Source organism: Lepisma saccharinum, chromosome 14, assembly GCF_977018435.1.
Source record: "Lepisma saccharinum chromosome 14, izLepSacc3.1, whole genome shotgun sequence".
In the NCBI taxonomy this organism is placed as follows: Eukaryota; Metazoa; Arthropoda; class Insecta; order Zygentoma; family Lepismatidae; genus Lepisma; species Lepisma saccharinum.
In genome coordinates this window covers 23439220-23455653 of record NC_139242.1, presented here as the reverse complement: position 1 = coordinate 23455653, position 16434 = coordinate 23439220, and the positions used below count along the sequence as shown (strand labels likewise).

Below are 16434 nucleotides of genomic sequence, written 5' to 3'. Positions count from 1 at the left end.
AGTGCAGAAATAATATTTTGAGCGATTGTTTTAAAAATTTGTACCATACATTAAACAAAATAACGTGCAAATACATGTATATTTTAGTGGAAAATGGTAGAAATAATTACCTGATAATTTATGAATAATTTGAATCGTGATTAGACCAGTGCATTTTAATCAACATTTATTGATTCGTAGAAAAATTATAATATTAAGTAAGTGACTAATTGTGAAATTCAAACCTTATCATTTCTAAAAATGAATGATATAGAACTTAATCTTTCAACTGAGGAAAAATGCATTACTAATGTTCTTACTTATTTTCTGTTGTGTCATAAAAGAGCGTCCAATTTCTTTCTTTCAATATGTAACACTATCAAAATTGTGATTCTTCTGTTGCCAGATTAAATTATGAAAGTTTATAAGACCTTTTTACAGTATTCAAGCAGCATATTCCATATCAACGATTCATAACCAGTCTTTACATATGGGAAAACATGCATTGTACTTATGAATACACTAAGCTGTTTTGTTAATATGAAAATGATTAAGTTATAATACTACTAGCTTCTGCCGTTCGTAAAATTATTTTCCAAAGATTTCGTCGCTTTGGGATCGGTGGATTCGTGCTTATAAGCGTGCGAATGCTAGCATATAAAACATGCAAAAATATGTATCGTTTATATTTCGATGCAGAAGACTTTACGCGGAATCCACTAGCTTACACAGAATTTTTTCAAAGGGCTGAAATTGTAAAGGTTTGATTCTATATTTCATTCTAAAAGTTGTTCGTTAAGCGGAATTTGTATTAACACTTTGGTTTTCTTCGAGTTCTGTAGTGCTTTCACTTAAATATTTTGATTTTCTCCATATTTATGAGGGGGCTATAGTCCCTTCAGTTCGCCTTTGCGCACACCAGTGGGGGAATCTAAAGGTTCTAGTGTCTAAGATGATTTTAAAATCGACTAACACTTACATTTCCGTTATGTCCGTAAACGTGTGTTCACAGGAAATATGAACAGCGTTGACTCTACGTAACTACGAATTAGTGATATGAATTATTTGAATAAATAGTCCTTTGATTTTCTTAGAGAGAGAGAAAGATAGAGAGAGAGAGAGAGAGGGAGGGAGGGGGGCAGAGGCAGAGGCAGAGGCAGGCAGGCAGGCAGAGGCAGGCTCTCTTCGATCTCGTCTCAAAAAGTTTATAAAGGTTTGGTCTTAACTTTCGTCTCAAGTTTTAAGAGACCACCTCAATTCGTCTCAAAATTCGAAACGGGACTGAGATGAAAACCGAGATTTCTCTCATCTCCTCACCATCTCTGCAACGTTTCTGCATGCCAAATGTAAGGACGCTTTTAGAGCACTGTCACAGTAACAACACTTTTTTTCTGATTTTATTTCGAAGTCGTATAGATAAATTTAAATTTCGTTCATAAATTTGGACACACTGTATAATACATTGAAATTTCCAAAGTGATTCTGATGCTGTTTTTGGATTTTGCTTGTATTTTGCAGTTATGTAAAGAAAAATTAAATTGGGTCAATCAATTTTACATTGAAATTTATTATTTTTTTCTGTTCCTTTTTCCAGTGGACGTTACTTTCATAGTGGACATCCTCATCAACTTCCGAACAACATACGTCAACAGCAATGACGAGGTTGTCTCACATCCGGGGAAGATAGCGGTCCACTACCTGAGAGGGTGGTTCATCATCGACCTGGTCGCTGCCATACCGTTTGACCTCATCCTCTATGGCTCTTCTGCTGATACAGACGAGGTGAGTCACTGCTATAAGTAATAATGCACTTCGGAGGCGGAAAATCCCACGAGAAGTAACGGGAAGGTTACTTTCTCAGTAACCAGATCCCAGCAGTCTCGTTCCTTAAAGGTTTCCCATATGTCTTCTAGGGCGAGCTGGGATCAGGGGAGTTTTCGTGAAAGCAAGCAAGCGGCTTTAAATTTTAATGGTTTTTCGTGGAGAGCAAAATATCCAAGTCGTACTCCTCTTTGGTTTAAAGCAGGAAAAGCGGTAGACACCTTCTCTGCAGAGAGATGGCACTAAATATAATTTTGCTCTTAGTGAAATGGCATATTTATCATTAAAATTTTTGTTTATCTTATCTCTTAACTATAACACCATTAAGCCTTGTTTCCATGATATGAAAAACTCAATATGCTGACCAAGGCAGAAATTTATTTTATTTTAAAACATAAACTGAACGTAACGTTTCAACCTTCTAGCAAGGTCTTTTTGAGACTCTGTACCAAGTACAAATGAAACAAGCACAAAACAGGACGATATATATACACAAAAGTCACTCCCCTCCAGACACAAGATTATTAAAAGTTGGTTTTTCTGGAACATTCCAGCAGGTGGTCTTTCCTAGTCAACTGTACTTTCACCTGACAGGCGATTTTACTAAACATTTCCTTTCATCTGGAAAGTGGTTGGACTCTTTATCTCACGAGAAAAGAGAAGAAGGAAGAGGAATAAAGAAAGAAAGGATAAGGAAAAAACCCGTTTAGCTAAACAGCTAAATGCCTGTCAGGTGAAAGTACAGTTGACAAGTTAAGGCCACCTGCTGGAATGTTCCAGAAAAAAACAACTTTCTAATAATCTTGTGTCTGGAGGGGTGTGATTTTTGTGTATATATATCGTCCTGCTTTGTACCTTGTTTCATTTGTACTTGGTACAGAGTCTGAAGAAGACCTTGCTAGAAGGTTGAAACGTTACGTTTAGTTTATGTTTTAAAATAAAATAAATTTCTGCTTTGGTCAGCATATTGAGTTTTTCTCTTAACTACTATGGACGATGATAACAGCGGTCTGACAGACCCATGATTTTGATTTTGAACTGTGGACTAACTGTTTTGTTGCTTTCAATTTCTGACGCGTATCACGCTCTATTCATCTAGCATACACTGCTCGAGCACGGGCGCCATTTTTAAACAGCTCCCCATGCGGGGTCTCCCTTATCGTCCAAGGCTAGGACAATAGCTCTTGTCTACTCTTACTGTGGGCAGCCTACATGCTGGAAGGGAAGAGGGGAACGGGGAATACGCAGCAGACCAACCAGACAACAGCGGTGGCGTCGAGAGTTACGATATCGCGAGAGGGGGTGCTGCGCGCACCTCGTTCTACAGGCTGCTCTGTTTCTTATCGCGCTTGATTGGTCGCTTCCCCGCTCCCCACCTCCCTTGCTAGCATATAGGGCGCCCGCTGTAAGACTGGACAAGAACTATAGGGATGGAAGATATTGGAAATTTGATATGCGATTTGATTTTCGTCAAGAAAATATCGTCACAGCCGATACGATACGATTTTTCATCCGTATCGTGATATCGACGATATATCGTCCCCACCATATATATCGCTAAATATCGTGACGATATATTGCCAACACGATATATATCGCCAAAATATAGTAACGATATATCGTCTAGTTGATATCGCCTAGACGATTTTTTTTCAATATCGTCTGGACGATATATTGCAAAACACTAGTTCTGACGTCACCGGGGAATGATTTTATTGTTAGGCTAAATGTCTAAGTTTTTAGGCTAGTTAGGTTTAGTTCTCGTAGCATAAATAATAATAAATTTACAGTGTACAGTATTTATGCTAAGAGGACCAAACCTAACAGACCTAACCTAACAACGTAGGCATGGGCGTATTTAAGGGGGGGTTCAACGGGTCCAACCCCCCCCCCCTTATGGTTGAATAAAATTACCAGATTTCCTGTTCTATCCGCTTGTCCATAAAAATTTCTTCGGACTTATTATATTCTCCTAAATTCAAGACGTAGCCTATAGGACAGTATACGGATGGGAAGGAAATTACGTAATTTCACACACTAGATGGGACTGCAGACCAAATGTCTGCAATTTCCTGATAGTTTCGGAATTTCTGCGATAAGAAACTGCATTGGTACTGTCAAATCAGTTTGTTTTTTACCTTCGAGTTTTCTTAAAGAAATTTGGTTTTTAAAAACGCAGTGCAAGGACGCCGTAACATTCTCAAGTTATTTGACACAAGATGAACAGAGAAGCTTCAATACTAAGTAGCGTGGCTTGTGGAATTGTATTCACTAATTATAGAAACTACGGACCTTACAATTTACTATAAAAGAGAAATATTTCAGCAAGCTCTTCAGTTTCTTCACTGTGTAACCTGTGGGGAGTTTGAAACATCTTCATTGTTCTAACCAAATTGTTTTCATGCAGTGCAAGATTATGTTGGGCACCTGAAAAGGGGCACTGTGAACATGTCAGTATTCTAAACGAGATATTAAAAAAAATTGCCCCCCTAATCATGGACGTCAGCAGATTTTTTCCACGGAGGGAGACCCGCCCATGCGTGCGTCTGCTATCTAGCAACTGCTGACTGAATATCATCAAGCTGGATTGTGCTGCCACCTAATGACACCTCTAGCAACAACTCCCTGCTATTTTTAGCTATCCCACATCATTTTGTGACCCAGGACTTCCCCTCGTACCGAAATTTTTCCTAAAAATGTATTGCAGTGAGAGGATATTGGGGAACAAGAAGTACTGTCGCCCCTCTAAGTGCTTTAAGGGGGAAGGGGGCTCAGCCTTGCACGTCCAAAGCAGGCGCCTGTACTTCAATATGCAAACAGTTGCCCCCCCCCCCCCATATCCCCCTCTCCGTCAGGTCGATAGGCGGGCTCTGATTGACATTGTGAAAGACGTTCCTCTGCTTTTACAAGCATCATTCTGTTTTGATGGTGCAGAAAGCCCATGAGCAATTCAGGTGCGGTTGTAGGTGAGTGATTGGGGGATTCCGATCATGCAAGGGTGAAAAGGTCACGTGCTTTAAGACGTGTTTGCTGTGGAATATGCAAGAAGGTAGAAAGGTCACAGCACAACAGGGTATCGTGCGCCGTAACATTTCTTGCATATTATCTTGCATGAATTTACATGCGTTTTCTCGGGGGAAATTTCAAAGAACTTTTTATCTTAAAGGGCGAGAAAGGTAGGACCCATTTTACACTAACTCCCTTTTGACAAACACTAAATATGCTGACCAAGGTAGTCTTCATTGCATAATAAAACACTTTACAAGTAACTAAAATTGTTCTTAGCCTGAGACTTGTGGCGCTTCAGTCAATTCTGGCATGTCAAACAGATCTTGAGACATCTGTAGGCGTGATCTATGGTATATATTTAATAAGAATATTCGGGAAGATTTTTTTATCTATATTTCGAAGCAAAATTTACGAAAGTTGTGTTAATTACAATATTATATGTTTTATGTAGAAGTTGTAATTTGCAAGGTTACATTATGTAATTCTAACAAAACATACAAACTTGTTAACAAGATATCACGTTTGCCAGGGAATCTTGTAAATTACTTTTTGGTACACAAAGAGCTATTTTTTTTAGTTCCACGCCCTAGTTTTTCCTGTTGCAGAAAGGCTGATAACTCATGTGAACTGATAGGGTAGGGTCTACGCTAGTGCAAACTGGGATAGCCGCCCTTCGCAAACCTGTTGCCCTTGGACTGAGTTCCTGCGATATCAAAGAAACCATGGAGTGATCTTGGAAGGGTTACGAGTTACGTGTTTGTAACCAAATCCGCATGGCCGTACTTAGAGGGAGTGTTTTCAGGGTTCAAACCTTACCCCCCCCCCGAAACTTCCGGCATGTTGGATAATGGAAGTTCAGAAACCAAATTTGTAACACATTTTCAAACCTTTATTCGCAGTTTCACAAAAATACAACAGGGAGACAATCCTGGAATGATTGAGCTAGAATTTTCAAACATTATGAATTCTGAATTTTGAGCGAAACTGATTTAATTCTCAGAATCGCAGCCCACCTGCGACCCCTTCATTTTCACTTCTGCTGTCCTCTTTCCAGTGCTGTTCCTGGATCAGACTGAAAATTCCCTTGTGATTGTTCCAACTTTTACATTCCCCCTTTATAAGAGTTCAAACCTAGGATATCCAGCTTCGTAGCGTGTTACATTCACTATCCTTCACCCAGCGGGGTTGAAAATGCGATACGCGGCATTCTTTGATACACGGGTCGAATACAAATTCAAGTGAGCTTCTGGTCCCGAAGAATCGGTCGTCCCTGATATAACAAACTGCATTGGTCAGCATCTTTAGTGTTTTTCTAACATGGAAACACAGCTTAATAGTGTTCCCTTTTACATTCTCTTTTTGGCTAGGATCAAATGCAATGTTCTGCTTTGTGCTCGTAAAAAATACACCACTTAATAAACTTTTGTGCTTCTTGCCGTCGCATCGAAATGCTGTCTCGTGCACGCTCATATAGATGATCGGTTATGCTATCCAATCGAGATGACATTGACATCAATTACGATATCCTCATTTCCCGCGTCAATAAAAAAACATATGACGTAATACAATATGCTAACACGTTTAACAAGTCATTGTAATCCATGTGAAAGCTCTACATGCCATGAACGCATCAAGTGGAACTCTATGGGATCTGATAAACTGCTTACTCAATTGAACTTCTCTTTTATTCGTTCTAATGTGGTTAATGTCTTGGCTAGCGCATCACTCCTTAATAAGTACCATACTATCTAATACGCCCGTGTGGGGATAGGCAACCGTAGGTGGCTATCGTTGTATTTGTTAACGTGATACAAAGCTTGAGTGTAATCCCATTTGAATATTTCGCAAAGCAGTAGGCCTATAAGCTGCTGAAAACGACTGGTAGAGTCGAATTACTTTCGGAACATCTGCAGCAGACTGAGCGAGTCTGTCTAGCGAGCCTAGTGGGCGTGTAGAACCTGAGCAAGGGGCTTAGCGAAAGGTTCTGGGTTGAGATGACGTCAGCGGCTTGCTTGGTTAATTGACTGCTTCGAGAGTTGTGACTCGTTCCGAAGCTTCAAATGCATAACTGCCAAAGATGTTACGGAAATAATCTCCCTTCTACCTGCAGCTGCGGTCCCCCCTCTATGAACTCACTTCCTCTTTCACCCTTTCATTTGTCGAGCCCTCTCTAGTCCCTACCTGCGCAGAGGACTTGTTTTCGTTCTCCTGCTCCAGAGATTCCCGGGACAAAGTGTAGGTAAGCGGCTTGCCACTTTTCACAATTTTAAGTCTTTATTTAATTCCATATTGTGATTAAAATAATTAAATATATATTTAAATATTCGTATCACAAGAATTTGATAACTTGATTGATTTTACTTCGCTTTTTTGCCACTTTTGCTAATATTGAAGATGAGGATGACTGATTATGTGGTTAAATTGGTGAAGGGACACTCACAAATAATACTCATTCCCAGTAGTGGGTTCGAATCCGGGATCCCTGGCGTCGTAGCGCGCTGTGATAACCACTCCGCCACAGAGGTCAGCTGTATAATAAATTAATAATTAATAAATTAGTTTGTTACGAGACCGTATACATCACTCTCTCTTCCAACTCGGTTCGTTTTTTGAGAAAATACCGTCACATAAAAATACTTTTATTATTTGTATTCTTTATTGTTTTATTATTATTATTATTGAAACAATTAAATGTAAGTGTGCATTATAAGACGTCATAGGTATAAATAGAAAGCAGTGTCTTCTAGTGACTGAATCTTGTTTTATTCTTGGCTTCAACTATAAATTCAGCTAAAATACAAGATTCCGCTTCCCATACAGTGTTATTGCTTTCATTATTCTGTAATTCCAGGTAATATATGGACCTTAATATAAAATAAAGGAAACGAACAATAGGTTAAGGCAATATCTACAGCTGCCCAGTGGAATGCAATCCGGTCAGTAGTGCAAGGAAATTTGCGATTTTCAAAGAAACATGAAACTCAATTCGTTTGAAACACGCAAGAGAGCGTGACGTACCCAAGCCAGCCTGGTTTATACGTGGTTGGTTAAAGGTGGTCGAACCAGTTACTGCACACGGCACGCGACTTGTAGATATCCCAGTAGAGCAAGAACAATTTCTTCCAGTTAGGAATCTCTTCATAAATGTATTAAGATACCGGAGGCCCTAACATTGTTTGTGTAAGCTCGTGATATCGTTTCAGATTTCAAATCTCAAGGACTGTATATCATCCTGTATTTTATTTTGTGAATGTGACCTTGCTTGCGACTTCTTTCACATAATAATCACAATAGAGCAAGTAAGATAATTATTATCGCAACACTGTTTAGAGCATACGACCTCTCCAGTCTCGGCAAAAACAAGACAATTATTGCAAAAAAGTGCAAAAATTACAGAATAAGAAGGAAAAGCCGAAATAAGCATTAAAATGCACTACAGAAGTGACGTCACCTAGTGCAGTTAGAAAGCGCCAAGTACACGAGCAATCGAGACCACAGCTCGGAGCACGGATCGTTGCAGACTTGATCACGTGATTTCTGCATTCATTGTTCATTTGCTTGACATCACGGAGGTAGAGAGTCGGCAACACAGATTAAATATACATTATAGGCAGCAAGTTGTTGGTTGAAGTTCTTCTGATGTGTGGAAATGTATGTATAGGAACATTTGAAAATGCTATGTGATTTCTATGGAGAAAAACAAGGGTTTAAATGTGGGAAAACAACGTGTCCTCAGTTTTATATACTGGACGTATTTGGCGCTGCATTCGAAGTGCAATTCGGAAGACTTTCACTTCCAGTCCACGACTTGAAGACCGCACTCCAAGACCATGCTCGGAGGATGCTCGCTTCAAGTATGCTCTTGCACCTTTCGGACACAGCCCTAGTACAGGAGGAAGCACGACAGTCGCCCTGGGCGACGAACGGACGAAAATGTTGAAAAACAGTGGGCTTTGCTGCACCTTAGAAAGTTTTGGTGCCCTTTGAAATTAATATTATTGTCAGTTTGCAAACAAATCTATAAATGTTATTGCTCGCTTTCCTCGCAATGCAGCTTTTTCACTAACAGACCCAGGTTTATGCTTATTTCTTAAATTCGGCTATTGCATACGATTTGTTCATGATGATGTTCGTGCGAGGTAATGATTTGTTGATTTTGTTTATTTTACTTCGCTTTTCTGCCATTTTTGGTTAATCCTGCTACTTGATCCTGCAGAATGTCTGCACAAGGCACCTGTAGAATCAAGACAACTTGTAAGATTTAAACAATAAAAAAAAGATGAAAAACGGGGGAACCGACATTCATGTAAATGACATCCTGGTCTCTGGAGGCACCAGGACATAAGCGCATACCCTCGAATGTATGCGGGTGGAGGCTGGTTATCCTTCGGGATGAGGATGAGTGATGATATGATGAAATTGGTGAAGGGACACTCACAAAGAACACCCGTGCTTACTGCCGAATTAAAAAATTATATAGGCTGTTCCGTATAGGACGCCGAATTAGAAAATTAAATATAAACAGGGAAAATATCATGAAAATAGTTATATTTCACATATATGTAAGCAGTAACATCTCCCATTTACGTATGAAAGACAATGTCAAGCATCTGTCCACCCCTACTGAGTCTGCATGCATTTATACGCTCCAAAAAATTGTTGATAACCCTCTCGCAGATGTCTGTCCTGATGCCTCCAATACCCGTATGATTTCCGTCTTCAGTTCCAAAAGGGTTCGTGGTTTGTTGGCGTGCACCTGTGACTTCACAAACCCGCATGAGAAGAAATCACAGGGTGTAAGATCACATGACCTTGCCGGCCATTCCGTCACCACTTTGGTAAAATGTCTTCACAATAAGAACACGTTGCTTAATCGTAAACTGTTCCATATCGTAACCACAACAAACGAGTCAAAACAATTGAGGCTACATTAATCGGCATGACAACAGATACCAACATTGGTAAGAACAGGTTTGCCAACCTCGAAACAAAACAATAGCACTCGATTCAAATTCGGCGTTCTATAGATAATCCAGTTTGGACTCCAATTAAAATTTAACCAGTAGACCTACATAAAAAGGGGTATATCAAAATTTAGCTTATTCAATTCTACGTTAATCTATGCTGACCAAAATTTTTTTCGAGTATGCTTTCTATTTTTTATCGTCGTGAGAATAAAAAAGTGTCTTTTTTTTAGTTTTGCAAATAATTGTTCTTTTCGAAATTCTATAAATAAAAAACGGGTGGTGCGATCGTGATGAAATTTTAGTATGGTTCAGGCAGAAAGGTTTTCGAACACAATTCTTAATTTTCAAATTTTTGAAATTTGTCAAGAAACCGTTATCAATTTTGCGAAACTACTATCTCTTTGTATTGGTTAGTCCTACACATACAATGTTTTGAAGCTCTTTGCATCTGTTTTCAAAATCCGTCATCATTATCAATTCACATTGTGAAACCGATTTTATACAGATTTGTATTCAAGGGCATAAAGATGTACGTGGAAGGTATCAACACCTTTACGCAGTGACAGCCCGCAGTTTCCGCGGTTCAACGGACATCGCTGTCATGTCATGCCGCTATGGTGTGAAACGTTGCTGCTAATTGTTTCCTTTCCAAGCGACATGTGTCGCCTGTCGCTTCGGTGTGAATTATTATCCCTCAGAGCGCACGGCACGGGACAAGTAGGAGCCTACTGAATTATATTTTTACGCTGGTGTAGTAATCTATACCCACTGCTTTGGGTAGAAGATCAAGTTGTAATCAGGGTTCTTAAAGGTCCAAGAATTTTAAATAAATTCAATTCCGGTCCAGGAGAGAATATCAGCAAGCGTAAATTCGTTCTGGACCTTTTTATCTGTAAAATATTTCAATTTGGTCCAGGAACATTTTTTTCCGGATCAATTTAAATACGGTCCAGGGACCTTTTTTCAATAAAACTACGCAACTTGGACCGAATTTAAATTGTGCGAGAAAAAAGTTCCGGTCCTGCAGCGGGACCGAATAGAACTTATGGGTTCCTGGACCTTTAACAACCCTGGTTGAAATTTTTAAAAAAACTATATACGAGGGTTACAGCAAAAGTCATGGCAACTATTTTTTTCCCACGATAATGCGTGTCAGGCAAGAAATTGTAAAATATACAACTGGAAGGTCACGATATATACTAAGGTTTAATGTATGAATTTTGAACAACATATAGATCTGTATCAGGATAGAGAAAATGATAAAATTCGCGCAGTCACAGGTCGTCCTGAACGTTGCATGTCGGCAGTTGCTTCTCTTCCACGCCCGAATGCTGCTGCCCACCTCGCAACAGTTCGGTGTGTAGAGCATCATTTCCTAAAGCTTCCACAAGCTCAGTGTAACATTCTCTCGCATTCCTTCCACGGAGAACTGCTATTTTCACATAAGAACGCTGTTAACGCCGGGTCACATTCATCCTGCACGACTGTTAAACACTCACTGACTTCCCATTTCCCTCAGTTCAATGTCTTGGCAGACACTGCCATCTAGTGGCGTCACAATACATTACATGTGACGGGGTCTCCACTGCATATTTTAAAATTTCTTGCCTGACCCGCATTAGCCCTATCGTTGAAAAACATGGTTTCCGTGACTTTGCTGTAACCCTCGAGTGTGTGTGTGTGTGTGTGTATACATACATACACACACACACACACATATATATACGTTGATCCCCCCCCCATCTCCCCACACCCTCGCCTCTAATCACTAGCATCTGAAACAAAATAAGTATATGAAGCTCAGAAACGTAATCTCTCTGGTGAGATGTCGTGGAAGTTGTTTCCAGTGGTGGTGACTATATTGCCATAAAATATAAGTATTAGTACTGTTTTAACATAAAATTTGTTTCACAGTTTTAGCGCACTAACAAATGAATTACCATTTCAGACCACTACTCTGATGGGCCTATTGAAGACTGCTCGGCTTCTTCGCCTGGTGCGAGTGGCCAGAAAGATTGACAGATACTCAGAATATGGTGCTGCCGTCCTTCTTCTCCTCATGGCAACGTTTGCATTAATTGGCCACTGGTTGGCTTGCATTTGGTGAGTATAATAATACAGGGTGGATATTCACCGGGAATTCTGGTCTCCGGGCAGGGGCATAAACAACAACCCCTAAGGTGTTTCTGAATCATCAAGAAATTGAGTGGAAAGTAGGCTACACTGACTGTTTTTTCTTTCCTTTGGGACGTAGCTGACCACTGCTACCCGACCTGCAGTTTCCATCATTGCAGGAATGTCAGGCTTTTTGCTCTCGGTGTTCCTGTCATAGTAATGTTCTTCTGCAGCAAAAATTCTGCAGTTGGCACGGACGTAAACAGTGATTCCATCAAGTCACATACTATGCGGTGTCCCAAGTTTTTCTCTGGCGCATTTTCTCGAAGCTTTCCAATGTAGACTTGCAAGTTGCACAAATATGACGTCTTCACGTCTGCAGCTGCCCAGACCTTGATCCCATATTTTGCTGGTTTTGATTTCATGTACTGACTCGTTGGACATCTGCCACGACTAGTTGCTCATGTACTGTAATATCTTCAAATGGTTCAAAAGCTTCTTGCAATTTCCTGCACACCAATCCCAAACGTCACGTATAACTGTAGTTTATCATTTGCCTTTCGTTGAGCACGTGTTGATTTATCGTGAAACCTGATAAACTGGAGGATGAGCTCAAATATGTTCCGTGCCATGGCAGCAGTAGAAACTGCACGACGGATGTTTTCGTCTGTTATCCACATTTCAGAAATTGTTTCCTTTCGGCAGCGAAGAGCTCCAGCAATCAGCAGCACACCAAAAAACGCTCTTATTTCCACAGGATCTACATCTGTCCAAATTCTCATTCTGTTCGGAGCAGCATTTACATTGAAATCCTGAACAACAACACGTGACGCTTCAGCATTGGTGAAGGTGCATATAGTATCTACAATTTGGTCATCAAAGAACATGTTGAAAACTTCTGATATTGTGGTTGCAAGATTAGTTGCGCGCGTTGGCCTGGGAGATCCTCTGACAATGTTATATTGGAGATGGCGAGTCACCGGGGCCACTGAACTTGTCCATTTTCTTCCTGATTTTGCAATAAATTCATCTCCTTTATCGGAAACCCCATCAGAATTTTCACTGGCAATGTCACTTTCTTCAGAATTCACTTCAATGTTGTCTTCCGACTCTGACACATCTACTTGTGGAATAAATTCCTCATCAGCTTCGCTCAAGACATCCTCCGGGTCACTGACATCACACTCATCCAGCATCCGAAGAATGTCATAGTCTGAGCTTTGTTGGCGGGCAAGTTTTCAAAATTTACAGCCTTCACGTTCTGTAAAAAACAAGACATAAATCAATCCGAATTTGTAACGTAGTATACCAAGCAGGGTCCTGCCAGGACCCTAAGTGTGTTTTTATTTTTTAAAGATTGTTTTTTTGTTTGTTTTTCAAAGAACGCATTATAAGTCTAATTTTATAATATTTATCTTAAACTGAGCTGGGACACATACAAAAATCAAGAAAAATTGGTTGTTGTAGTTACGGCAGAATCACCAAAACTCACTCTCTGGGGTCCTCCGAGGACCCCCCTTGATATGTTAAGGGTTAATTAAAGTAAACGACACCTTCTGCTTTCAACATGCACCCTTCGCTCGCAGTTCAGAGAGAGAGAGGGGGGAGGGAGGGGGAGAAGATTGGAGACCATTTGCATAGAGAAGATAAATTGCCTTGCTAAACAGGGGCTACCTTTAGGCTTAGTTGCGCCTTTGCCACCTATTTTGCTGTCGGGTATAAGTCGGGAAGAGCAGAGTACTACAAGAATGTCCCCTCACCACTGATCATATTTATTTCAGGGCCTCCCCGAATCAAGGGGACCCGGGTTTGATACCTGGTGGAAGCCCCTAGTGGTTGAATCCCACTTTAAACTGTATTTCCAGTCCCGATTAGCCTGTCAGTGCATAAAGTAGGCTTAAAACGAAATTTCAATTCAATTCATACTTTATCATTCTGTGTCCCAGAATTTATGGGCGTAAAGCCTGAATCACACAGAACCGTTATTCCAGTAGGAATGCCCTAGTTGGGGCTGGACTGGCTACCCATTTGCTAGTTTTCGACTCACACGATACTCGTTACACCCTACTTGTCGATAGTATTTTGTTCCCATAAGATATTGCACAGAGCAGAAAATCTCTGTAAAAATAGACGAGCAATTTGAAGAATGTTGTAGGAGAATTACTGCTTTATGCTTTTATTAAAAATTATAAAGGAAAAGTATAGACTAGATATTGGCTCGAAAAAACTATGGTAATCAATGCGTACCGAACAAGCTTTTTAATTAACTCGGGTATGAATATTCAAACATGAGATTAGTAGGATTAATTCATAAATTAAAAAAAAAAAATCAAACATTTAATTTAAGACACTTGTAATAATAAGAATTTTCATTTTCTGCTAATCATATTTGTCACGTACACATCTCATCGCATTGCATAAATACCTAAATATTAATGAACTGAACACGAATGCACTGCACGTCATTTCTTTCATTTTTTTTTCTATCGAGAAACTAACAAAACAGCCAACACTCGGAAACCACAGACAAAAAACTCCCTTTGCAAACTCACAGATTATCTTCACACGTTCAACCTGTGCTGTGATTGGCTGTTCCACAGAATCCAGTCGAAGAAAGCCAGTAGCAATTAGAACATGTCCTATTCCTCCAAACCAGTCAAGCAGCCAGCCAGGCAGCCATCACATCTGGGTAGGTAGCCAGTTCAGCGCCAACTAACTTGATATCCAGTTCCCTGTGATTCGACCTTAACTTGGGGCCTACCTTTTTGGGAGGCGGCAGAATCGAGAAGTTTTCATCCCACATCCAGGATTGTGTTAGTAAATGCCTGCTACATTTGCACAAGCATAAAAATTAGTATTTCTATTTTTCTCCTCAGATCCCAGGAGGTTACTCCCCTAAGTCACATCTATGCCTTAATTTATATCATATTACAGCTGGAAAATATGCACTGTTATTTTATTGCTAAGTATAATTGTATGTTTTACTTATTTATCCTTATATCAAACAACCTCATATTGTTCTGTTTATATATGCTGTCTTGAATGAGGTTAGTTTTGTGATAGATTTTATTGTTATTTTGATTGCTATGTATGATTGTATTTGCTGCTGCAATACATTATCTATGTAACTTGTCTGATTACGATGTACTACATTTCTAATATGTAGTGTAACGACCTGGTCAACATCATCGTACAATGTACAACAAATAATCATATGATTGGAAATAACTCAAATTTAAGCTAATTAAAATTTGAATAAAATTCTCTTTCTGGTGAACTCTTGAACACATCATACATTCAAAGTTCAACTTAAAAATTTTCCCAAAGTTAATACAGAAAATGTGTATGATATTGATGACATAAATATGTATTTATAGCCAAAATATTTTTTACCAAAAATTTGATAGGGGGCAGTCATTTTAGGCTAAGCTTGACCCACACTGGCCTTCCTTTAACCCTATGCTTTAACATCACCACAGCTATCTAGGCAATTTGATCTTGCTTCTACAGAAAATGTCGTTATATCGACTACATACAAGTAATTCAAGCGACATTCCAGTCAGTTTCAAAGAATGAATAATTGGGCATATACCATATAAGCTAGAGCCTCCCTGATAGCGTAGTGGTAACATCTTTGCCTTACAGTGGTATATTCTGAAAATTTGACCTGGTTTATAATATTTATATGTATTATGCACCCCATCTAGAATAATTGTATGTAATATAAATATTAATATCAATTATGAATACAAATGCAGACATGCAAGTAAAACAGAAACTAAAGTCTGGCAAACTTCACATTTTCCGGCAATTAAATATTTTTCATTGAATCTCCCTTTTAACCTAAAATTGGATCTAGATTTTCCTACACAAAAGGGAAATTTCCCTTCACGTAGCAACAGTGCCTCTGCCAAACAAGGCACAGAAATCAGGAAGGAACATGCAGTGTTCACCTGGCGACACTGTTTGTAGTGGTGGAACTGATGCCCTCAGGCTGCTTTCTTCAGTTCCCTCTTCCTCCCCGTGTACAATCGAGGATGAAACCCGGTTTCATCAGGGTTGAGTTTATTGAGAACTTTTTCACACTGCAAGTACCCCTGATGGGAATTGGTGCATGTACATTACAAAATACAACATGTTGACATCGCATATTATATGCACACACATCAATCGCTGTTCTTTGTAATAGTATAATAATTGTATAATACAATGTAAAATTAACAAAACAAATTATATCTTTAAGTTTTTATAAAATAGTGTTGTAAAAGTGCAATATTATATAGTGTAGGTGTATACAATCTAAATTTATTTTATAAAATTATGGAGAACGATCAGTGAATGGAGATGGAGATGCAGAATTATGGAGATCGAGAACGATCAGTACAAACATAAACCAGTCTTTAAGTTCTTTGAAAAATTTGCTTAGATCCTTGTTTTAATAGTTTACATAATACATAATGAGCAATTACCCCAATTTTACAGCTAAATTCATAAAAAAATACATGAAAAAAGTTGGTTTACCAGTGGTAAACAGAACAACATG

At 39.3% G+C, this 16434-nt stretch overlaps 1 protein-coding gene across 11 annotated transcripts in view; it reads left to right on the top strand.

Moving 5' to 3' along the window:
- LOC145998727 (voltage-gated inwardly rectifying potassium channel KCNH6-like) overlaps window positions 1–16434 on the top strand; it is a 1156077-nt gene that overhangs the window by 1054885 nt on the left and 84758 nt on the right. For all 11 annotated transcript variants that reach the window (XM_083135244.1, XM_083135252.1, XM_083135248.1 and 8 more), the window contains 2 exons: window positions 1574–1761; window positions 11725–11879. In XM_083135244.1, the coding sequence (XP_082991370.1) occupies window positions 1574–1761; window positions 11725–11879 (343 nt within the window). The remainder of the gene's footprint in view (window positions 1–1573; window positions 1762–11724; window positions 11880–16434) is intronic.